Below are 26,437 nucleotides of genomic sequence, written 5' to 3'. Positions count from 1 at the left end.
ATGCTGTCGAGTACTCAAATGACCAGGGGAAGTGAACCCCCCTCCAGTGTATCTCACAGTGCCACTCAGTTCCTGAGATGCAATTTCATATTCATTGACTTGGGCCCCAGACAAGCCTGTGCTTTCAGAAAAATGTGACTGAGGTGACCTGACATAGCCCTTGGCAAAATCAAGGGAAGAGAGAAAAAAACCTTCCTTTCCCTGCAGGAACTTGAATTTGGTGCTATCATAGTTTTGGTGATAGCCTTTTTTAATAAGCAAATTTTTATTAACCTTGATCTACATTTAAGTTTTCACAGTAATTTATATGCTGCACACCCTTTTTTGAATAATTTTAGCACTGTTTGGCTTTGCTCTAGTGCCAACTAAACTGAGAATTTGTGTTAGTCTATAGATGATGATTTGAAAGGCCATGCTATTGGAGCTATTTAATCGAAGTAAGTGGTGAATTCATTATGAGCACTTTGCCTGAGAGAATTTAGATACTGCACCCTGGGCATGTTGCAGGTAAAAGACCAAATATTTGATTCCCAGCAAAGAAACAGCAGCCCATTTTTCTAGTACAGTCAAATGCAGAAGACTAAATTATTCTTGAAAATTAGAAATTTGAGCAGCATTAAGAAGGAAGGTTGGTAAAGAAGACCAAACAGTAACTTAAGTACACAATAGTAACGATACGGAATTAACATGCATGCCCATCAACAAATGAATGAAGAAAATGTGGTGTATAGATACAATGGAATACTATTTGGCCATAAAAAAGGAATGAAATCCTGTCATTTGCAGCAACATGGATGGATCTGGAGGCCATTATCTGAAGTGAAATAAGCCAAGCACAATAAGACAAATACTGAGTGTTCTCATTTACATGTAGAGGCTAAAAAAAAAATTGATCACGTGGTGAGTGGAAAGCTAGATAACAGAAACTGGGAAGAGTGAGATGGGGGAAAAGGGAGAGGATGAAGAGAAATGGGTTAAAGGGTATGAACATCCAGTTAGGTAGAAGGAATATGTTTGATAGCACAGTAGAATGACTATAATTAACAAGAATGTGTGGTGCTTGGGTGATGGACGCCCTAGATACCTTGACTCGATCACTAGGCACTATATACATGTAACACAATTTCACATATACCCCATACATTTGTACAAATGAAAAAAATATAAGACATGTCTTCTGCTAATTATAGATTTCATTTCCTTATCTTGGAATTCTGCCCTGTTAACATAACTCTTACATTTTCAGAGGTGTGTTTTTGAGTGAATTGCATAAAAAGACAGACTGATCCGATAGAATATTGTTCGTCCACATTTCAGAATGTCCTGATACCTTGGACTGCTCTGGCTACTTCTCTAGGATAGCATATTCATTGACTAATATGGACAGTGAAATATTGGGGGAGAACCTGCCTCCCCATGATAGCCAGAGAGTTCTGGAATGCAGCAGGGCTGCCGTTTCTGGAGGACCAGTCTGTGCTGGGCTTTGCTTTACCCCGGGAAGGGCAGATTGGATAGTAATGAATAGGTCATGTATAATCAGTATGCATGGCATAAACACTATCCATGCATGATCTCACTTAATTCTCATCACAGCATAGTAGGTGGCACTATGAACATTTTACAGATGGGAACCTAAAGCTCAGGAAGGTTGAGCAACTTTCGCAGGGTCGCGGCGCTGGGAAGTGCTAGAGCCAAGACTGAAATCCAGAGCTGCTGAACCAGAACCCACCCTCAGGTTGTCCTGACTCACATATCCACATGTGGTTACAGATGTGGTTACCTCTGTGCGCGTGCACACAGCCCTCCTGTCAACCTGCAGCCACTGGTTGGCTGGCGGCCTCTGGTTTGGACTGGTGCATCTTAGACTTGGACTGGCTTATCCCCCAGCCCCAACCCCAAGTGATACTGAATTAGCCTCCTTTAAAAGAGGCAAGATGCAGTAAAGGCCCCTTTGCGGGTGGAGAGAAGAGTGGGAAAGAGGATCTCCCAGGGATGCTGACTGGCTAATGCATAAATCAGTAAGACAGGAGTTAGATGGGGTGTGACTCTCAGAGCTGCTGTGACTCTCACCAGCAACCACGGCTCAGACAACCAGCTCAACACTCTAGGGCTTGCTGAGAAGGTGGGAGTTCAGGAAAGGGTATCAAGTGTGCCCTTGCAAAGGATGTATCTGAAATATATGTTAATTTTGACCTGCTGAAATATGAGAAACTTCACTACCGTCACCTTAGCTTGAAACAGGGAATATGTCCTTTGGTGGCCAGATTCAGGAGATGTCTAAGTAAAAGGAGGAGGACGATTCACTAGAACCACAGCCAGACTGGAGCTTCCACACCCAGGTGACTCATCTGAATGAGTTTAACTCCCTAATAATTACACATGAGAACGTCTGGTCCATCATCCTTTAAGCCTGGTGCTGACTTTTTCTCACAGTGGGGGTAGACACCTCTCTACTTTCTCTCTCAGCCTCTCCTGCTCCCTCTTCCTCACCCTCAACATTCCATTGGAGATTTTCCAGTTTGTTCCATTATGGGTTAGTTCACTTGACCTCTTCAGAAACTAGCTATACAGGATCCAGAAGCAAAGGAGCAATTTTCCAGATCAAAAGTAGTCTCAATGTGGCAGCAAGTGGGATGTTCTCAGAAGGTGGTGGGGTGCTTTTGCATAGGAGGGGAGAGTCCAGGAGCCCGCATTCCTGGAAAATGCTTTCCTGAAAGCTGCGGCTAATTTGCTTCAAAAAAGCAACAGGCAAAAGAGCCTTTTTGCCTGACAGCACCTCCTGGGTAACACTTCCAAGCAAATAAGTTCTATTAGCTAATTCAGTGCTACTAAACATTATGAGGAAACGTTTTGAGAAGATTCAAAAGCAGTAGGACATCTGGCCCTTGTGTTTATCTATACTTGATAAGATGACACAGGAAGCAAACACAGAGTAACTCGTTAACAAGGGCAAAAGATCACAATGGAAACTGAATACCTGCGTGTCACTACCTTCTGTTTAAAAGGGGAACTGGCTGAAGTCTTACACCTTTCTTGACCCAAGACAGAGCCTGTGAAATCTGCAGACACTTTCTGAAGTTGGGGACAACAGCTTCCAGCCAGAGGCAATGCAAAGAACCAAGTGCAGGGGCTGGTGGGAGTAGAGTTACCTGTAGATCATAATTAGATGAGAGTAAGGACCTAAGTAGGGGGGAAAAGATGGTGGCAGCAGTGACCAGAGCCAAGAAATGAGCATAAAAATTCACAGAGCTATCATGGGGCATCTCAGTTTAAGGAAATCAGAAGTTAGAGTCCCTGCCAGACAACACTTAGGTGCAGGAGAGAGGAAGGGCGAGTCCAGCAGGGCGTGCACTTAACCCTGCCCTGACCTTTCTGGCTGCGTGTGCATCTCCTCTGTGCACGAAGCAGGCAGGTCCTGGCTGTTGATAAAGCGCAGTGGACGCCCTCTGCTTCGCGCAGATGCACGCCGATGGGTTTGGGCCTTTATTCTGAATTCCAGTGAGTATGCTGGGAGGAAGGGAGTGCCTGGGTATGTTCCTAGAATATTGATATTTCAGCATTGGTAGTGCTGAGCAGCAGCTTTCCTTGTGGCCTAACCTGGGAGGCCACAAGCGCTGGTTAAACTGTCACCTGGACTCTGAAAGCCGTTAACCATGGGTGAAGATCCAGCCTGTGCTGCCTGCCACATACGATTCCCAGAATGCCCCCTGAAGTTAGCTGGCACCACGGCAGAGTCCAGAATATCAGAGCAGGGAGGAGTGAAGAGGGATTTGGCACTGGCTTCCTGGTGGCTGGAAACAGTGTGTCAGCGTCATTGGACTCGCCGCCCAACCAGCCAGGCCTCTCTCACCCCACCCTGTGCACTCGAATTTGGGTTCGTGTCAGTGGCAGCTGCACAAAGCAGTTGCTGAGCTTAAGTTTCCCCACCCAGCCTTAGAACACATTCTGCCCTTTAGTCTAGAGGGGATGAAATCACCCCTTGTTCCACGGAGCACTTCACAGGCACTTTCCTTTCATTGTGAAGCAGTTGGCATTTGGGCCCCGGTTCTGCACTGACCTCCCAGTGCTCTCCTCCGAATTTCCTACATTCTGACCTTTGTGGAGGGTGTGCCAGGTGCTGTTTGTAACAGTGAGTTGAGCAGAGCCATGATCCTCCCTGAAGGAGCTTGTGTGCTAAGGGAGAGCATGGGGCATGAGTCAGGTATACCCAAGAGTCTAGTCTGTGAGACTGTGCAGGACCTGAGGGTTATGCATAGACATTGTTCCATCAGCCACTGAAGACGGGCTTCACCGCGCATGAAACCACTTCTCCCCATTGGCTAGTTGGTCTGGGGATGTATGAGTTTGTACGTGCTTATTACACACATGAAATACCTGCATACATGCACATTTTCCCCAACTTGGCAGATCTGATCATCTCCAAAAGTGCATTTTCTCCCCACACCCATACCTGACCCACCCTCCTGCTCCTTCCCCGACTGCACTGCCACTGTGCTGCCCCACTTGCCCTTTACTTCCAGACATCCTCACTACATTTGTAACTCCCCTGCTTCAACTCCTTTATTTCCTGTGTATTCTAAATATTGACTGTGTCTGGTAGAGCTGGACTAGAGTATCATATGATACTGAGAGGTGTGTCACCATAAAAATGCACTTATAAAACTGCTCTCACCTGGAAAATGTTCTGAATATGACTATCTAGATCGGGTATATATATTCAGAGTTCTTTAAAACCTACGTCTTTACAATGAAGCCTACTGTCATGTCTCTAGGAAATGTGAGAATGAGGAAAAGATGTTAGTATTTAGGGATGGTCATTTGTATGTAAAAGATATACAAGATGAACTAGACTGAGTTTCCACCTTTTACAAATCCTTTCTCTTCAGGGCCTCAGTTTTACCATCTATAAAATGAGGAAGTTGAATCAAAGGGTCTCTTGTGCCCTTTGTAGCTCTAAGATTCCAATAAGCAACACTCAGAGTGGGGATAGGAGATCGTGAAATATGAAACAGGAAGGTGTGAGCCTTAGGGTCCGGGTCAGGGATCAGAGTACAAGGGGCTGGTTAGAAAAGGGGAGGGTTTGGAAAGGATTAAGGAATTTGGAGAACATCCGCATGGCAGATGATCTCTTTCCCCCGAAGAGATCTAGCAGTGTGGCACCTTTCTTCCAAACCACTCTTAAGTCGGTAACAGTGCTGGTACTCTTCTCACTTCTTCATGAAGTCCTGTAGATGGTGAGACGGATAATATCTTCCATCACTTCTTTCTCAGTGTGCCTAGACAGGACTTGAGTAAAACCATTTCAGCTCAGAGCTTACCAATATAAAAAGCCCATCAGATGATAAAGCTGAGATGGAATGTGGTTGTGTTGAAGCAGCTTATTGGTGAGGGTGTGTGTGTGTGTGTGTGTGTGTGTGTTCAAAGATAAATGTATCTTTCCCTGAAACAACAGCACAGAACTTTGGAAAGATGTTTCAGTAGGCTTAAACACAATGTATTGTTGTATAAAAGCAGTAACAGATCAAAGTTGAATACTAATAGAATCCAGAAAAGAATAGAAGAAAACCACGAAAATTGCTAAAAATCCTCATACATGGCCACTGGGAATGTTCTGGCATATTTCTTAGCTAATTGAAAGTGCAGGGGAAGTTGCCTAAGCAAGATGTCATAAGCCAGCTTGGACGCTGATGTGGGGAGAAGGGTGAGTGAGCCTGATTGTTCTTTATTCAGAGTCTCAAATGGGCTCGCCCTGCCCTTGTCCAACATGGGTGGCCGGCCCCACCTTTTTCTCCTCCTGTGACCTCTGGTTTCCTCAGCCTGGCAGCCTAGGTGCCCAGGACCCAGCAAGTGTCCACCCTGTTTATCATGGTCCCTGTGGGTGCCCAGGGAGTCCTCCACCTGTGGCCCCAGAATGACTTGGAAGGATTATTCTGCGGCTGGCTCTTCCTAGGGATTTCATCAGAAACGGGTGTGGTTCTCTCTGCTGGGATGAGCCCATCTTTGTTGTGCTGTATCATCCAAGAACAACTATAGAGTCTGGGAAGGGTGATTGGTCATTCCAGTCCAGCTGAAGATTATATAATGTGGCCTGTTTTGGTAATGTCATTCAGAGCTCAAAAACAGAACCAGACTGACACCTTGATTTGTGCAGTTTGGATACCCTTCATGTGGCTTAGTTGGTAAAAAGAGAAATCAGTATCCCTAACATTTTTATCCCAAAGAAAGAAAGGAACTAACTTTACACAGGAGCTGAGTACTGAAACGAGAGTCAATACCTGGATGGCAGTGCTGACTCTATCCCCGCTCTAGGCAGATGACATAGTGATTTATAATACTTTCGCATAATGCTTTCCAGTTTATGGGACATTTTTACAGCCATCTGATCCTTACAGTAACCCAGTGAGGTAGCTGGTGAGGTGATCTCTTTCAAAAAAGAAAGAAAGAAAATAGACCAGGTTGGTGAGCTAGCTGACTCATCCACTCATTCACCATCCTGTATACACACAACTGAAACTCTTCTTATTACAGGCCATTGTTTTTTCTACTGACACACTAATGTCACAAGACTGTGGCAGAAATGTACAGAACCTGTGAAATACAGGGATATTAATATGCATGTTGTCTGAAGTCACTGTACTTTTGGGACAAAGAGAACTGAATTCCTTGACTCTGGTGCTGGCCAGCAAATTCCGGGTGTGGAATCCCATTTAAAAAAAATTAATAGACTCACAAGATAGAAGAAGAAAAAAAAAAGGAAAAAAGGACAATTTTTTAATAAGATAAATTACTAGACTTTATTTTTTAGAGCAGTTTGGGGTTTACAGAAAAATGGGGCAGAAAGTAGAGTTCTCATACATGCCCTTCTCCTCCTGACTCCCTGCCAGTTTCCTGTTAGTAACGTTTTGTATTATTGTGGCCTGTTTGTTAAGATTTGATATGCCAATATTGGATACATTGTTATTAATGTCCCTCCATCATTTGCTGCTTACTTTGCGGCCGGCTTTTCATATTGTGCATTCTGTGGGTTTTCACCAATGCAAATGACGCCTATCCACCATTACAGTATCATACAGAATCGTTTCTGCTCTAAAATTCCTCTGCACACCTCCTATTTATCACTCCCTCCTTCCCTCCCCCTGAGCCTCAGGCTGTCTCTGATCTTACTGTGTCCAAAGATAGGAGCCATTTTTTAGGGTTTTTGTAAAACATGTATAACAGATTTTTTTTTTTCTTTTTTGAGACAGAGTCTTGCTCTGTTGCCCAGGCTGGAGTGCAGTGGTACGATCTCGGCTCACTGCAAGCTCTGCCTCCTGGGTCCAAGCAATTCTCCTGCCTCACCCTCCTGGGTAGCTGGGATTACAGGTGTGAGCCACCATGCCCAGCCTATAATAGATATTATTAAGTGGTGTTTCAGAGCCACTGAACATAGTTAAAGATGACTATTTTTTCACCAAAACCAACAGATTCTGTGTTTTTGTTTTTGGAGGGTTAGGTTTCATTTTGTTTTGCTGTGATCTTAAGGGACAAATGATTTAAAGTCAGTTAAGTGTCCTATATTCCTGCTTTTGAAGACATAAATATTATCTTCAAGCCTCCTCCTCCTGACATTTTCTGAGGGTTTAAATACATGGAGAGGCCAAATCTCTCAGGTTTCCAGGCCTACTGCATACCCGCTTCTAGTCATTTCCATCACCTGAGCATCCCTAGGCATTCTGGGAACATCCAGTTTGTCTTCCTGCCTGGTAAGAGCAGTAGAAATGAAGCTGCCATTTGAGTTGGAAAGACCATCTTTGCCTCCTCGCATCTTCCCAGAGGGGATTCTCAAGGGCCGAGAAAGCAACAGGACCATTTTTCTAGGACCCGTCTTCTGTCCCATGACCCTTTCTTTTGCCCTCAAGCCCCCGTCTCGCTCAACACCTCATTTTCTGATTTAGCTATAAAAGATTCAGCAAAAATGTTCCATTGTTTAGGTGGTAAACATAATACTCTACCTGAGCAGACTTTCTCTGAGGAGGTGATTGATTACTCGGTAGTCTTTCTTAGAACAGTCTCTTCTTTTGAACCTGGGAAGAAAAAAAAAATACCCCACTTCTCAGAATGATTAGCATTTGCATCATACAATCCAACTTCCTCCTCCGTCTGTCTGTCTCTCTCTCTCTCTCTCTCTCACACACACACACACACACACTCACACTCACACACACACTCTCTCTCTCTCTGTCTCTCTCCCTCTTTCCAGTCAAGGACATTTCAAGAGGTTGGTCAGTACCACCCCCACGTCTAAAACTTCATGTTTGCCTTTGCAGGGACTTTTCCAACTTTACCTAGAAAAGAACTAACCAGAACCTTAGCACTTGTGGTCAGCCTGCTTCCGGCTGTGGCTTCAGTTAGTTTGTCTGCTCTGAGAGAGGAAGCACTTGCTGTGACGGGAACTGCACTGGCTGGATTGTAGGAGGACCAGGGCAGACAGTGCCTAATGACATTGGTATGTGAGATGCCAGCAGCAAGGAGTGAGTGAAGCAAAGCAGAGTGAAGCCAGAGTCAGACCCAGTGGCAGATGCGGCCGACAGACGCTTAGTGACCCCGTAATCCTCTCCCCACCTTCCCCTCCTGACTGCATATACACACACACCCTGAGATAATTCACAACAAAGTGTCTTAGCTGAAGATGACTTTTCCAAAAATCCATTAGAAGCCAAGACACTGAGACATGTTTTTGATCTTGAATAGATAATACTGGCAAGAGTCTGCAAACATTTCTGGGCCTTCAGAATCTGGCTGGCTGGAGAGGCGTGGGTGACAGGCTTCATTGGAGTAATTCAGCACTCAAACAAGCTCAGAGTTTTGTATGAAAGTCTTAGCTAGAGAGAAATTGGATTCAGGTGTTCTCTCTCTGCACCTATTCCAGTAATTGGGGTATAGTCTAAACATTTGCACTTTTGAGATTTAGATTCTCTGTGCAGGGGGAACCCTGTTGGTGGGGAACCTTCTACCACACTAGAGCCTGTCCTACTGCACAGGATGCAAAACCAATGGGAAATTGAGAGAACAGTTTGGCTAAAATTGCTAATTAATTTTAACTACCAGGTACTCCTTGGTAATTTGAGATTTAATTTCATAGCCTAGGATGATGATTTAATTAAAACACTGGCAACACCTAGGATCTCAAATTTGGTGCTCTCCCCACTTCAGTGCAGAAAAGATACGAATGCTTGCCAGTAAGATCCCTCCTAGCCCATTTTTCCATTATAAGATATTAAGGAAGTCAATGGGGGAGAATCTGTGTGGTGGTGATTGATAAATTTCTAGACCAGAAAATCCTTTTGCTATCTTTGCATTGAAGGCCCCCTATGAAATGGAGAATGAGGCTTTATCCCTAGGATGGGAGCACATGGGCCATGTGGCCTGCAGAATATATGACCTTCTTTGAAGTGCTGGGTTTTATCTTTAACATCTGAGCACTTTCGGAGGTGGTGATTGGATCACCTGAGGTCAGGAGTTCAAGACCAGCCTGGCCAACACCATCTCTACTAAAAATACAAAAATTAGCCAGGCATTATGGTGCATGCCTGTAGTCCCAGCTACTTGGGAGGCTGAGGCAGGATAATAGCTTGAACCCGGTAGGCAGAGGTTGCAATGAGCTGAGATGGTGCCACTGCGCTCCAGCCTGGGTGACACACCAAGACTCCATCTCAAAAAAATAAATTGACCTTTCTATCTGGTCTAGGTAACTTTTTGAGTTTAATATAAAAATAGTTCAATCATTTACCATTGGTTAAAATGGATATTCTACATTCTAAAAAGATGCATTATTTCTTTTTATGGCTTTATGTACCCCTTGGGTAGGGCCATCGAGTCCCAGGATTACAGGTATGCCATGTAGCAGCACAAGACGCAGGGCATCAGTGCCTCTCCACCACCACTAAGGTGAGGGGCACAGATGCCAGGAGCAGCCCTTGGCATGCTGATGGGCCCCATTCGTGTCTTCAGCACACACTCTTGAGACACTCACACGTGGAGGTAGGGCCTCCGTGCAGCTCCACAGAGCCGAAGAACTATGCATTGAGACCTGACCAGTGACCACAGTTCTTGGACTAAAACAGCTTGAGAACAGAGACCTTGCCTTTCTCGTCTTTAGATCCTTAGTGCTCAACACCATGCAGGGCATAGATATTGTAAAAGTTCAGTAAAAGGCTGGTTGAATGGAGAATGTCTGTGTATTTTGCATTTATTTGTTCAAAGACCCTTCTGAAATCATTGCTTAGAGGGCCAGGAGTCACATACGGCATGAAAGAAGGTGAAGAAAATTCTCATTTTAATCTGTAGTCATTTGGTCACTTGCTATTAGAATAAGGGAGATAAACTGTTCCTTAAACTTTCAGCTATGTGCAGACTCTTGCATCGGTTTTCTGGAGTCTTTTGAAGGCCTCATTAATGTGGACTCTGTTTGGAAATCTGTGTTTTCTATTTTTATAGAAGGTTTGCTAAGCAAATGAACATATGAAGGATTTGAAAGCCAGATTTTAGATGGATTCGCTAACATTTTAGGCAGTTTAGCATTCATTTGCATGTCAGTAATAAGTGAGCTACAGGTGAGTTCTGACTACTAGCAGTGAGGACTGTGAATGTCCATCCTCTGTCCTTTCCACTGGTCTGGTCAGGCAGGGCGACCTTTCACAGAGCTCCTGCTTCCTTCTGTTTCCCTCTAGTCTTCAACAGTCCGAGCTGCTCCTGCCTGTCTGCCTCATCCCCAGCTCCAGCCACACTGGAGCCTCACTGTGCCAGTGCCCTCTGTGAAATGCCCACACGCTTGCTCAAGGGCTAACCTTCTTTAGGGCCAAGCCTTGCTTGAAGAGGATTCTAGCCAATCAGTCACTGGCTGTTGGGTCTTACTTGGATGCTACTCTCTCTACCGCTCCTAGATACAACATAGCCTATATTATTCCTTATTTTTTTATTTGTTTTGAGAGAGTCTTGCTGTCACCCAGGCTGAAATGCAGCGGCACAATTATGACTCACTGCAGCTTTGACCTCCTGGGCTCAAATGATCCTCCTGCCCCAGCTTCCTGAGTAGCTAGGACTACAGGTGCCCACTACCACACCCAGCTAATTATTTTTATTTTTTATAGAGATGGGATCTCACCCTGTTGCCCAGGCCAGTCTCAAACTTCTGGCCTCAAGCTATCCACCCACCTCAGCCTCCCAAAGCACTGGGATTATAGGCACCAGCCACCAGAACTGGCCTGGCCTATTAAAAAAAAAAAAATCTAGATGGTCATTCTCCTTAACTAAATTGTAAGCACTTCAATGGCAGGAATTTTATCACATACTTAGGTATCAAAACTGCTTGTTCTTTGAGGGGGTCTAGGATGCAGTGACCATGTCTGTGTTGCTCACTGTAGTATCCTCAATATTGTTGTATCCAAAGTGGGACTTTGGATCTTTTTTCTTGAATTTGTTTTCTTCAATTGAGGTCAGTCTGCAAAAACATGTAGCAGCCACCCGCGAGTATCTAGGGCCTTGTGCTAAGTGATCTCTCTGCAGCTGTGCTTTGGTTTGTGGCTTCAGCAGCCCAGCCCACATCATCCCTCCTCCCCTCGCCCTAGGGGGAGTGAGTGATCACCAGTGACCCGTCGCCTATGTGTGCCCTCTTCTGAAAAATGAGGTTTCCTCCTCAGAGTTGCATAGTCCTTGAACATGGGCTATGTCCTTGGTGGGAAGACGTGGCTATGTCTGAAGGATTGACACAAGAGAGGTGAGTATGGTCAGTGATAGGTCACTGCAGCTGCACGGGAGAAAACTGGTTACAGATGGGAAAGCACTTTGGGTTTCTAAGCTAGTCATCTCTGAAATGGAATATTTTTTAATGATCTTTTGCCCATTGCTCTGTGATGGGAAACTGATAAATATAAGCTAACGTTAAGACACATGAATGAAGTGTTTATTCAGAGTATAGGAAGGTAGAGATCGCCACTTTTCTCCTCCAGCAGTCACGATAAGCAGCTCAGGCTTACTACCTAAGCATTTGTTATCAGGTTCCATGCAGAAAGAAAGTTGCATATCATTCTGTCCTTCCACAAGCTTGTATTAATACTGAATGTCTACTATGCTCTAGTCAGTATACTAAGGTGGTTCCTGCCTTCATAAAGCTCACAAACCCTGCCCACCCGCCCACCAATATCTTTAAGCAAACGCTCTATGACACCTTGCTGTCAATGTGGTATGACTTCTTGTGATATTTTTCATCTAGTTCTTATATGGCTTCTGTATTGCTAGATGGCCCTAGGTCAAGGTACAGTTTAATAATCTCACTTGATTTGTAATATTTAGACATGTCTCATGGAGTTTTGTTATTTTAAATATATTGATGTCTTCTATTGTATACAGCAGAGGTGAGCAAACCCAGCCTGCTGCCCACATTTGTAAATAAAGTTTTACTGGAACATGGACATACCCATTTATTTATTTACTGGTTGTTTGGGGGTTATAAGAGAGAAGCTGAGTAGTTGTTACAGAGACCAGATGGCCCACAAAGCTGAAAATATTTACACAGAAAATGTTGCCGACCCCCATGGTGTACACACAGCAACAATTATCCACCATTCCGTGTGTGTGTGTGTGTGTGTGTGTGTGTGTTTGTGGGAGGGGGGCTTGTTTTAGAAAGACCATTAAATGTATCCTTAGAAGATGAAACTGGTCCAGGTGAGAATGACACCAGACATGTGGAATGAGTCAGTTTTCTTCCCCCTGTCTCATGCTAAGCTTTTCTTACTGTTCATTCCTGCCTCTCTATACGGAACTTATGTATGCGGCATGCTCTTTGGGAGAAAGGCATATGTGGGCAGAAGGAAGTGAGGTGGGAGGAGGAGTTGTCCCATTCTGTTAACCAGTAGTGAGAAATACTGTTTACAGGCATAAGCTGTAGACATCAAAAGGATGGAGATGGACGGGGGAGGAAACTGAATGGGCCTGTCTTAGGCTAGTTGCCAGCACCCATCAACCATTTCAGGCTGGAAGGAAAAGGAAACACGGGGAGTGGTTTTTATAAGCTCACAAACGGGGACATTGACGGACGGAGGAGCCTATTCCCCATTTTCAGCCTCTTAATGATCTCCTCACCCACGCAAACGCATACATGCACATGTATCTGTTAAGTGACAGAACACTTGGGACCTTAAAATTCACTTCACTTCGAGTGTTTGCAAAAGGTTTTCCCAGTATAATGCATTTTAAAATACACAGCATAATATGAGGCCCCTCGAGCCAACAAATTCAAGAAAATAGAATGGTGGTTGCCAGGGGCTGGGGGGAATGGGGTTAATGTTTAATGGGGATGGAATTTCAGTTGGGGAAGATAAAAAAATAGTTCTGGAAACAGATGATGGGGATGGTTGCACAGCAGTGTGAATGTACTTAATGCCACTAAACTGTTTGCTTAAAATGGTTACAATGGTAAATTTTATGTTATGCATATTTTACCACAATTTTTTAAATAAACAAACTCATCAGCCATGTAATTTGCAAAGATCAGAGCTGCAGTGGCACTATTCAGATTTGGAGATTAGGACTCTTGTTTGGAACCTACATTTCCTCTAAATTTAAATTGACTTCCTCTAAGAATTAAGAGTTCCATTGTATGCAATTAAAAAGATAGCTACTGAGCAATTAAAAAAATACACAGCACATTAGTTCTGCAATAGAAGGAGATAACCTAATGAGAGCTAGGAAACATGGCATGGTAAGCTGGCCTTTCTTGTTTTTACCTCTAGAAGTGACTCAGTCTTTTTTTTTTAAATGTGGATTTTAGGAAAGAAACCTTGACTGGTTCCCCAGGATGAGAGCCATGTCACTGGTCAGCAGTGATTCTGAAGGAGAACAGAATGAGCTGAGGAACCTGCAGGAGAAGCTGGAGTCCACCATGAAACTTGTCACGAACCTTTCTGGCCAGCTGTCAGAATTAAAGGATCAGGTAAAGAAAGAACATCCCAGTGCCTACCCCCTATCGCCATCCTCACCCACCCCCACTATCACCACACCAAATCTGATGAGGAAAAATCAGTAGTGCTTATGTTACAATGTTGAGGCGCTTCACCTAGATGGAAAAGGGAGCCGGGCAAGAGGACAAACCCACTCACTCCTCCAAGTCTCCTCACCCTAACCCCCTTCACTCCCCTTTTCCAGGATAAAGCCATGGTGCTACTTTCAGTGCTGCTCAGGACATGGTTTTAATATGAAAAACAAAACCATAAAAAAAGGGGGGAAATGCAGACTACTTCAGTGAAGTACTGTCCAAAAACCACTATGCATAAAGCTATACCCTTTTTATTTTATGTGCTGATGGACAAACCCACTCACTCCTCCAGTCTCCTCACCCTAACCCCCTTCACTCCCCTTTTCCAGGATAAAGCCATGGTGCTACTTTCAGTGCTACTGCTCAGGACATGGTTTTAATATGAAAAACAAAACCATAAAAAGGGGAAATGCAGACTACTTCAGTGAAGTACTGTCCAAAAACCACTATGCATAAAGCTATACCCTTTTTATTTTATGTACTGATGGAAGATTAAAAGCTGTTTCTTGTTTTGCTTCCTAGCCTTCAGACTTGTCAAATCCTCACCCCCAGATATTTAAATTCAGCATCCTAGGCTAAACCATAGTCATGGAAAAGCCCTTTTGGTTTCATTCCTTTCTCAGCAGCTTACTGAGTGGCTATCATAGTACAGGAATTGTGCCAGGTGCTGAGGATAAAACAGTGAATAATATAGACATACTCCCTGATCTCACAGGGCCTAACCATTGACAGAAATACTGCCCACACCCTGCTTCCTATCCATAAGTGCTTTGCTCTTATCCTACGGATAGGAAGCAGGACGCGGGCAGTACTGCGGGCAGAATTTAAATTGGAAACATGGTGTTTCCAATTTAAAGTAAGTTGTAGGAGACATGTTTATACCAAACCCTGCGTACTCTTCTTCCACCCTTTTGACTCCATTGAAATGAACCTGCCACAGTCACCAGGTGGTTATCTAGTGATAGGATGCAGCTGTGTGTTAAGGACTTGTACCCTGGGTGGTAAGCAGACCCTGATTGGTTTTATTAGTGCTTTTCTGTAAGTGACTGGGATAATCATGTCCAGTTCAGCATTTTATGTGAGTTTCTGAAAGCTCTTTAATCAACTCCATAGACAAGATTATAGTGTTGCACAGCAATAGGCATGGGCCATGTCTGCAATGGAGGTAAGTTGCAAGGTACACCCATGGGTGATTTATCACTCTTGCAAATATCATAACTAATGAAGACCACATCTAGAATGCTCTTACTGGAGACAGTTTACAGAGCATTTTTCCAAACTGTACCCTGAGATGCCATTGGCCTCAAGTTCTTTTCTTTTGTCTGTATTAATATGCAAATAAAAAAGACTAGTAGGAAAAGAAGGCCTTATTTATGAAAGTTGTCTATGGCTCTGAGCTTGGTAGCAACATAAAATGAGTAATAACCTAAATAAGTAAAACTAATGAAGATCTAACTAGATTACTTCGCTTAATATTAGCGTTTTAACCCCGCTATGAAACATTTGGCAAATGTTCTGCAGGACTAAACTGACTCTTGAGGACATTGGTGGCTACAGCTGCTTCTGGCACCCCCCCAACCCCCCATCCAGCAAGCTTTAGTTATCTTCTTCTCCCATTTGAGAAAACTGTGGCTACCAGAATCTCAGTTAAATCAGATGTTTAAATTAGGTGCCAAAAAATCTTACAGACACTGAGCTAATACTTAAATAAAGGAACACTTCATTTCTCCATAAAATCTGGTGCCATTTTCCAAAGAAACAGAGGATCTTTGTTTCACACCCGTGGTACTGGAATTGCAACAGTGAGGCATTCTAGCTCTCACGTGCCAATGCAAGTGGCGTTCGTTCTTGCTCACTCATTTCTGCTTCTCACTGTCACACTTGGAGGCTCTCTGGGGGTATGTTTCAGTTGATCTGAGAAACTAGGTGTTACCAATTTACTAGAGAGTTTCTTAAAATGTATCTGAAACAAACTATTAATGGGCATTCTGTGGTGGTAAGCCAGGCAGCGCCTCCCTACACGACCTGTCCTTTCAGAGCTAAGAATGTGTTATTTTGAATTGTTCACAAAGAGTGACTCTGAATCTGCTTCAGTGCACACTTTACAAACCAGTGAGCCTCGTCAAAGGAGTGAGTTGAGCTGAGGAATTAAAGAATACAGGTACAGTGCTGGGCATGGTGGCTCACACCTGTAATCCCAACATTTTGGGAGGACAAGGAGGGCAGATCACCTGAGGTCAGGAGTTCGAGACCAGCCTGACCAACATGGAGAAACCCTGTCTTTACTAAAAATACAAAATTAGCTGGACGTGGTGGCCTATGCCTGTGATCACAGCTACTCGGGAGGCTGAGGCAGGAGAATCGCTTGAACCCAGGAGGCGGACGTTGTGGTGAGCCGAGATCATGCCATTGCACTCCAGCCTGGGCAACAAGAGTGAAATTCCATCTCAAAAAAAATAATAATAAAAATAAAGAATACAGGTATAGGAGAGTACCCAAGACTTCAGATGTCATCTCACCTCGTTCCCTTATTTTCTTGATGAGGATACCAAAGGAGCCCAGAAGGTTCTTAGGCATTGCCAGGGCGGGAGCTCCTGATCATCCAGTCAGAGGGGGTGTGTGTGTGTGTGTGTGTGTGTGTTCATTTGCTTTGTTATGCCTCTGTACTATTTGCCTTTCATGGTTGATTGACTGTTTACATTCTTGCTCTTTTTTAAAAAAAAGCTTAAAGTTTCAGAAGTCAAGTCACATCATATACTTAAATGGTATGGAGGATACATTCATTGTCATTTTATACAACTGAGCATAGTAGAGACTTGGCATTTCTAAAATCCAAGATAAGATTATTTTGGTTAAGCCAAAGTTTTAGTTTAAACAAAGTATGTAAAATTTGATTACATATGGACTAAAGTTCATTAAGTGACATCAAAACCAGTATGGTTTAAACTGCTTGATTCCAGCCTTTTATGCATTTTTTATTTTGAAGTTGGCAGTTGGAACCACTCTTCAGAAAGCCCTTCCCCTGTGAAATGAATTTGAAATTGAACTGTTTTTTTTTTTTCTTGGAAGATAAAATAAGTTAAAAAGAAGCATGAGAAGCCAGTAGTACATTCTCAAGTGCTTTTACCAGGATGGAGCTACTTAAGTTTTAATGTACTCAGAATTACAGGAAAAATTCAGCATAGCTGCTTTTTTTTTTTTTTTTTTTTTTTTTTTTTTTTTTTTTGAGGGGGCAGGGGGATTTGCATCTTTTAAACTAGTCAGTGTTTTCTTTTGATTACGTAACTTCCTACAAACCTTTAATGCATTTGAGAATCAACTTGTTGAATAGATCTGAATTTTATTAAGTTTGGTTATAGCAATCATAAAGGTTTAAAAACCCTTTATGTGCAAAACGTATCAAAAAATGCAGATACGTTAGAGAGCTGCTCTTTCTTAAATGGTAATTGTGAGAATTCTTGCTCTCTGTGGAAAAAATTTTTGAATTAAAAAATAAAAGCTGCATGAATGATTAATGGACAAGAAACCTGGTGATATTTTTTAAAACAGCTATGAAAGAATGTCACTCAGAGTAAAAGTGCTAGAAAACACAAAAACTGCTCCATTACTTAGAGGGTTTTTTTGTTGTTGTTGTTGTTGTTTGTTTTAGATTTTCTGATTCAAACCAGCAGAATCGAGCAATGATAGCTTCAGTGTGGATGACTTTGGTCTTAATCTTTACTGTTATTTACCTCTTTGGTTGGTTGTTATGAGTTGATCTGAGAAACTGGGTGTTACCAATTTACGAGAGAGTTTCTTAAAATGTATCTGAAACAAACTATTAATGGGCATTCTGTAGTGGTAAGCCAGGCAGCGCCTCCCTACACTACCTGTCCTTTCAGAGCTAAGAATGTGTTATTTTGAATTGTTCACAAAGAGTGACTCTGAATCTGCTTCAGTGCGCACTTTACAAACCAGTGAGCCTCATCAAAGGAGTGAGTTCAATCTGAGGGAAGAAAGTTCTTGTTAGGTTTTTAGTAAAATTACGGTTAGTGGTGTCACTTTTTCTATTATTGCCAAGAATGGTTGGTTAGGATTGCTATTCTAAGTATTATTTAACGATGCCTCTCATCTTGAAGTTTCCCCTCCCAAGAGATTCTGAATACTAAATGTGATTCTCTTACATTCTTATTCCAAGGAGAACTAATGTAAGAACTTAAACAAATTTTTGCTTCATAATGCAAAAGAGCAAATACTGAGAAGGGCTAACTTTCTTGAAAATGTGACTGGCTTCCTATAGGACAGCGACCATTTGTTGTTGCTAGGAATACAAGAAGTGCTTGAAAATTCAGATCACATTAGCATGTTACAGCATTTGGCATTTTTCATGCAAGAGGGTTACCTTGCTGAAATTGACTGCTTAAGGACAGAAGGAGTAACACAATATTAGAATAACTGCCCAAAGTTGGAAAATGGAATATTAAATGACCCGTACTGCATCTGTGTTCCTTATACTGTGCTGGGACCACAAAAGAAGACTAAGTCAACATCTGCCCTCTAGATCCAGGATCTAGCAAGAAAGACAATGAAGTAGACCTCTAGCAATCTGATACAGTATGAATGACTTGAGGCATGAATAGTTTCATGGAGCACAAAGAAGTAGGTAGGTAGTGGTCCTGTGTGAGGTTTGCAGTGAGGAAGGAGTTTAGCTTCTATAATCTTACAAGCAGGTGACTTCTGAGCTGGCAGAGAAATGCAGTAGGGGGCTTCCCAGGAAAGGAATCAGCATGAGCACGGGCATGAAAATGCATGGCATGCTCAAGGAATGGCAGTATGTTCTGGTTAATTCCGTTCCTTCTTTCAGCCAACACGTATGAAACACCTGTTTGCCAGGTGCAGCGTTAGGTACTGGGGCTACAAAGATGAATAGATCCCATTCTCTGCCTTCAAGAACTAAAAGTCTAGAGTGGGAAACAAGTAAACAAATAAATTATAATTAAACATGGTGAGTATGTAACCGAGCTATGAACACATTGCTCTGGGAATGAAGAAAAGGGAGCGATTTGTTCAATCTGATTTTTGGGAGAAGATTCATTACCACAGAAGCCCTCTCAGAGGTGGTAATGCAGGAGCTTGGCTTCAAAGCTTGAGTAAGAGGCCCAGTGAAATAGAGAGGAACAGAGCATTAGGGATCAACTCTAAGAATCTGAATGATATCTATACATTGATATTAAATCAACATAATTGTATTCAAGGGATGCTTTGGTTTCATTTCTTAGTATTTGAAGCTCAACATTCTGAACATGACTGATTTTATAGGGCTGTAGAAAGTAATTGTGATTACTAGAGTTTGCTAGCTGTTTAGAATCTGAGTAACCAAGACCTTACTGTAAGATGAAAGCAGCTTTTCAAAGACTATTAATATGTGTTATAAACCAGAAATGTGGCATTTGTGTGCTGTCAATGAACTTTCCTTCCTGTGCCAGCCTTTAATCCTTTAGAGGCCATACTGGTAGATTAAAGTTTGCCCATTTCTACTGTATGCCTCATGTTTTCATGAACAATCTTTCAGATGTTTGGCTGTATCTGACTTGTAAAGGTACATTATTCTTTGCTTCTTGTTTAGATGAGTCAAAAGGAGGAATGCTGAAATTCAAGCTAGTTTCTACATTTGTATAGATGCGAAGAACAGCATTACTGTAACTGTTTATCCTCAGCTACATGGGAATTTTGAGGTTTGGTTTGGGGTTTTTTTTTTTTTTTTTGAGACAGAGTCTCCCTGTGTTGCCCAGGCTGGAGTGCAGTGGCACTATCTCGGCTCACTGCAGCCTCCACCTCCCAGGTTTAAGTGATTCTCCTGCTTCAGGCCCCTGAGGAGCTAGGATTACAGGCATGTACCACCATGCCTGGCTAATTTTTGTATTTTTAGTAGAGACAGGGTTTCGCCATGTTGGCCAGGCTGGTCTTGAACTCCTGGCCTCAAGTGATCTGCCTCCCAAAGTGCTGGGATTACAAGAGTGAACCACCATGCCCAACCATTTTGAGGATTTTTAAATGTACTATAAATGAGACATCTCACACTACTCAAAATAGATGTTTCAATATTAGAATTTTGAATATAGTTATCATAGATTATTTTTTTAATCAACAGTCAATTTTGTTTCAGATGTCCAGAGAGACTATTATCTGACAAAAATGCTAAGGATAGAGTTTGGTCATGATATTTGTTTTGATATAGGTAACAGTAACAGACAATAATGATGCCTTATAACAAGATATATAGATAGTACGTGTGAATGTGTGTAGGTGGGGTAGGTAAGTAGGTAGAATTGAACTAATAAAACCAGAAATTATGTGAGAATATGCACTAAGAGGCTGGGGAAACCTAAGCGGCCAGAATTGTTGACCTCAGTTTCTTATAGGTCAGATTTAGTCTTTTGGGATTTTTTTTCTGTTTTGGTTCCCTTATAATTGTAATTGGATGGTGACTGCTACTAAAAGACCAAACACCTTAGCAGTTGCCTGGTTCCTTCTCATTTAGCAGTCATTTAAATGGCAGTGATGTTGACTTAGATGACAGCCATTCTGTCTAAAAGGCCATGGTTAATCAAAACAGGATCAGCCAAATGTGTGTGCCTACTATATGCTCAGTTGCAGAGAATCTTCTCCAAGAGCTTCCCTTATTTGAGAAAAATAATATATATATACACAAATTACTTTTTTTAAAAAACAGTGTTCAAGTATATACTCAAAGTGATCTTGTCCAATTTTGGAGATTATCAGTGAAAAACCTCTTCTAGAGCAGTGGTTCTCAAAGTGTAGTCCCCAGACCGGCAACATCTACATCTGGGAAATCATTAGAAATGCAGATTCATGGGACCTACCCCAGACCTACTGAGTCAGAAACTCTGTTTCTGATCTGTGTTTTAACAAACCTTCTGGGTGATTCTGGTGCATGCTGAAGTTTGCGAACCATTCTTCTAGGGAAACAGAAAAGAACATTAGATATATAGTTGGTACTTAAAATTATCAGGAATATGACTACCTGAGCAAAGAATTGGTCACTAACCCACGTCAGTGGGGAGCCTTAAGGTTAAGGAGGGAGGGTGGGTGATGGGATCACTTAAAAAGACAAATGAATAGGGCTGCTACCTGAGATATCAGACCGCGGCTGTGGAAGTGAAAAGGAAGCCAGGCCACCAAATAAAGACTCCTTTGCTTTAAAGTTTAAGAGAAAGACTAACCGACAAATTGAAAAGTCAAGGAGAGCTGATTTAACAAACAGGGATGAAAATATGCATACTAAAAGGTCATCTCAAATACAAGTAGTTATTTAAAGCAAAATTACAGGGGGAAAGAGTCTTAATGGCCAACTTTGACATTCAACTTTGAGTTGAAAGATTTCAGCAGCTTTAAATATAAGCTTTGAGTAAAGTATCCCTCAATAAGGGTTGAGCACACCAAGATTTTTTTTTTTTTTTCTTTCCCCAAGACAAGATCTCAGTTGCCCAGGCTGGAGTGCAGTGGCATCATCACTGCTCACTGCAACCTCTGCCTCCCAGGATCAAGCAATCCTCCCACTTAGCTTCCCAAGTAGCTGGGACTACAGGCACATGCCACCATGCCTAGCTAATTTTTTTTTTCCTTTGATAGAGACAGGGTTTTGCTATGTTGCCCAGGCTGGTCTCGAACTCCTGGGCTCAAGCAGTCTGCCCATCTCAGCCTCCTCAAGTGGTGGCATTACAGGCGTGAGCCCACTGCACCCGGCTGAGCACACCAAGATTTCTAAATGACTTTGAACACTTGAGATTATCCAAGTTGTATTGGATTCCCTCTCAAGGTTACCTGCCAAGGGAAGGGTTGTGGGAGAAAAATCTGAGCTAAACATCTGAACTATCAGGCAGTAAGATGAATGAATTACTGGCATTTTAACCTAATTGTGAATTTATTTCATGTGTCATATTAGGTTCTCCTTCCTGAGCTGAATCTGTGGATACAGTGTAGTGTGTAACACTTCCTTTAAAGATGTCACTCACCTAAGGAAACTTCAGGGGCTAGCTGGAATTTCCTAATCCATTTCTTCATTAAAAGCTTTATTGAAAGCTACCTTTTGGAAATAACTAAGTCCTTGTAAATCTTCCCATCTAAATTATAACAGAGAAAGCATTTCCACAGGAGCCTAAAAACAGTATTTTGATTTGAGAGGATAATACTAGTTTTGAAGAAGAAAAAATAACCATATTAAAACTGAACCTAGGTAAATTAGTCTTATTTTATGTTCTCTCCAGATATTTTGTACCAAAAATTAGTTCAAGTGAAAAGTGAGATTAAGGCATCTACTATGTGACAGATGCTGTGCTGAGAAATTTACATATAACCTCGCAATTCTCCACCAATGAGCTAGGAATTATCATCCTGATTGTATGGATGAAAAAACAGACTTTGATAAGTTAAATGACAAAACCATAAGAAAGTAGGTCTGATTCCAAAGCCTTTATTCTTTTTACGCTAATTCTTCTACAATTTTAGGAAGCTGAAAACATACGAGTAGGACCTTAACCCACTTGTAGACAACAATTTTTTCTAATATATATTTTGTACAGCCTTTTTATCTCAGTTGACTTGAATGCTCAGCCTTAAATCCAAAACTAAGACTAACTACTGGGTTAAGGAAAATCTTAATACAGAGGCAGAAGTAAGTATGCCATAAAATACCTAAAACAGGTCTAGAGACCCATCAACATGAGAATATATTTAGTTCAGCAACCAAATGAACAGAATCAGCTTCTTGTTTGGGGTTTTGAAAGCACTTTTTCATTTGAACTAGTCTTAGGCAATGATCTCACCTGACCTTAAGCAAGCCTCAGTGTCTACTGGGTGGCAGGAAATAGATAACATGAATGGCCACAGCATTATTTACAGCATTTAATCATTCTGGACCTCAAAGAGATTTGAGAACATTTCTCATTTTCCTATTTGTGGTAGGTAATTTTTTTTTTCTCTAACCAACTACTCAAGAATCATTGAAGAGAAAAATCAGGACCCACTGAAAGAGTGTGGACATAAGCCCTCCCTCTCAAACCTAGGATTGTAAACACTGCTTTTCTTGATAGTATGGCGTGTTGTTACTGTCGTACAAAGCCACCATTTTCCGACGAGTCTTCAAATCATTTGGAAATGGATTTGGGAAACAAGAAAGAATCCTGTGCTTTTATTGTTTTTTGTTTCTTTATGACAAGTAGCAAGCAATACTTCTGAACGTTACATTGCATGACTAGGTCACAGAATTTCCCATTCTGCCTAAGAAGATGCTCTTTTTGAAGTGCTGTGTGTTTGATATAGCGATGGTACACTATTTGTAGAAAGTGGGTTTCAGTATAAACCATAACCACAGAGGTAAATCTATGGTTCAGTATGTGATTTGACGTACAGGAAGTATCTGGGTCTAATGATGAAACTTTTTAACTTTCCAGATGACAGAACAAAGGAAGCAGAAACAAAGAATTGGTCTTCTAGGACATCCTCCTCACATGAATGTCAACCCACAACAACCAGCATAAGCAAATGAAAAAAAGGAATTGTATTTACCTTTTATAATTATTATTAGTGTGGGTATGGCTAATGAGTTCTGATTCACCCACGAAGGTTACATTTATGCTGAATACTTTTGTAAATACTCAGTTTTATACCGTATGTATATGATTGCTACTCTAAAGGTTTGGATATATGTATTGTAATTAGAATTGTTGGCATGATGACATTTCATTTGTGCCAAAAATATTAAAAATGCCTTTTTTGGAAGGACTAACAGAAAGCACCTGATTTGCACTTGAACCAGATTATAGATTTAAAAGTATATGACATGTATTTTGTATTTAAAACTAGAATAGCCAGTATTTATGTTTTTTATAAAACTGTGCAATACGAATTATGCAATCACAATAAATTTGTAGCTCCCGAGTGTCCTAAAGGGAGTGCACATCTTTGAAGCTGGTGTGTTAATACTATGTAATAAATGGTTAATTATCAAATGATGCTGCTGCCAAAATTATATTAATAGTGAGTTTCAGGCCCCTGGGCATTTTGTACCATGTAATTATCCTATGGTGATGCTGTTTCTCGTTGTTAGTGGCAGTAGTGCCTCCGTCTCCTAGTGATAATGCTCCAAGTCTATGAACTGTTAAATCAGCATTCATTTTAAGAAAAGCAACTTTAGTTTCAAAGATACTTTTAAGCTTCTAAATTGATCATTTAAACTATTTCTTTAAATAAGAGAGCCAAATTAGAGGCTCATACTTTAGCTTGTGAAGAAGATAATGAATTTTTTAAAGGGAACTTTTTATGCAATGTTCAGGATAAATGCATACTGCTGGCCAATCAGTGTCATCTCCTGGGTAAATTTTGATGTCACATTATAAAGATATGCATAATTGATGGTTTCTAGATTATCTAGTCCAAACAATAGTTTATTTTTTTCTTCATTTGAACCAACATGCTACAGTAGCTAAGAAGTATTAAAACTATATACATCCATATAAAGATGAAATACGAACTATCTCATTAGAAGTCATAGTTGAACACAGACATGTTATTCTTCTGAAAGAGCCACATTTTATTTGTCACATGATTTCTTTTCTTGATGGATGAAAAGTATGAAAGGAAACTTTTATATCTGTTGCCTAGTTTTGTACATGGATCTCATTTTACAAGAGAATCTCTCTGCAAAAAAAAGTTTAAAAATGCATTGAAAGCAGAGTTCTGAAATGAGTAAAGTTTGTAAATGCATATATAAAAATATTTAATAAATGATGCAGAATATACAGTGACTGGCTGGTGGCTTTCATTTGGCATTTGTGACTTAACTGCTATTCCAATTATATACTTTCTTTAGGATCAGTTTGAAGTACAATCGGTTTGATTACCAGGTTAATTCAGAAAATGTTTACCTGATTATTAAAAAAAAAACTTGTTGTTATGACAACTCTGAGGAGAATTATTAGAACAAACATTGGGGAGTATTTAGTACAACATTCATTCATTCTTCGGGATCAGTGACTGCCAGCCAGGCTGTTGGGAGCATCCTACTAATCTTTTGTCTCTTCTGCTTTCACTGGGGGATCTTTTATTTGCTGTATGCAATGTGGAAGTATCGGGAACAGCTGAAATTTGTTTTAGTTCATGCCCAGTGGTCAGGGTCCTTCAGCAGTGTGTAAAATGTTTTTACAGAGCCACCTCGCCTGTCCAAACGTAGTAAAACCTGTTCCCTCCTCAAATCAGTGCTTGCTCTGGCTGCTTTTTTTGACACTCATTTTCTCTCTGCTTTGGTAAATAATACCACCCAATGTTGGGAACTGGGTCAGGATTAAATTCCAGTTAAATGGCTAGTTTTGTAATTAATGCTTCTACTTTATAAATTTGATAACTTAAAAACAAATTAATTTTTTCCAGTCAGTGCAGCCTGTCTCCACAAAATTTTTCCATCGTAAGGCAAGCCTAAGAGAGATACCTACTTTTATCTGTAAGCAAAATGGCAATCTATGCTAACCCCCACAACGCACGCGTTAGCTAGCAAGGACTTGCTTTTCCCCTGGGCTTTCTCTTTGATCTCTCACACTGCCCAGCGCAATGTGGCAGTGTGTGTGGTTTGTCTCCCAAGTCCCATCCAGTTCATTGGAAAGTTCTGCATTGACATGCCAAGTTGCAGCTTTTACAGGTTTGTCATGTTCCGTTTGAATCCTGTCACTTAAGATATAAATCTTCATTCAGTGTGCCAGCTTCAGCAGAAAATAAATGAAATTGGAATGCCACTCCACCCTCCATGTAGTAGATCCTACCCTTGCAGTTTGGGTGTGAACACTAAAGCTAGTACAATTGAAACATACAATTTGAAGTTAAAACTCCGGTGGCCTTTGATGTGTAATTGTAATTCTGCCTGCTTCCTTCACATTGTGACTTTCCGACACCTCTATTTTAAGATCAAGGTCCAAGTCACCTTCAAAGTTACCTACCCAGATGAAGAATTAGTGTTATCAGGGTGAAACTACGCTAATATGCGAGAAAGCCAATGTTATTTAATTAAACCATTTTATTTAATATTAAAAGTTTGCTGTAGCACCAATTCAAGTTTCAAGCATTTGCAAATTTCCCTAACTAATCCATTTGTTAAAAGGTCTGGGAAATTCCATTCCACTTTTCTAACATGTATGGGATCTTACCCTTTCCATGCCCCTAAAATTGTGTAGTGATTACCCTGTTTCTCTCTACAAATAAAGCTTCCACTCTGTTGTCGTCCTAAAAGTCTAAATGATATTCCATCCTGTTCAGTTTTCTCCTAGAGCTGTATTTATCTGTATTTACCCTGCCCCCAACATACAAAATATGACTTTA

At 41.4% G+C, this 26,437-nt stretch overlaps 1 protein-coding gene across 11 annotated transcripts in view; it reads left to right on the top strand.

Annotated features, from left to right (window-relative positions):
- The window catches only part of ITPR1 (inositol 1,4,5-trisphosphate receptor type 1), a 352,224-nt gene extending 327,348 nt beyond the window's left edge, over positions 1-24,876 (top strand). For all 11 annotated transcript variants that reach the window (XM_007985074.3, XM_007985072.3, XM_007985068.3 and 8 more), the window contains 2 exons: positions 13,808-13,969; positions 23,524-24,876. In XM_007985074.3, the coding sequence (XP_007983265.1) occupies positions 13,808-13,969; positions 23,524-23,610 (249 nt within the window). In that variant the 3' untranslated portion in view covers positions 23,611-24,876. The remainder of the gene's footprint in view (positions 1-13,807; positions 13,970-23,523) is intronic.
- Positions 24,877-26,437: the final 1,561 nt, after the last annotated feature.

This window comes from Chlorocebus sabaeus, chromosome 22 (assembly GCF_047675955.1).
Source record: "Chlorocebus sabaeus isolate Y175 chromosome 22, mChlSab1.0.hap1, whole genome shotgun sequence".
NCBI lineage: Eukaryota > Metazoa > Chordata > Mammalia > Primates > Cercopithecidae > Chlorocebus > Chlorocebus sabaeus.
This window is presented reverse-complemented; position numbering and strand designations above follow the sequence as displayed.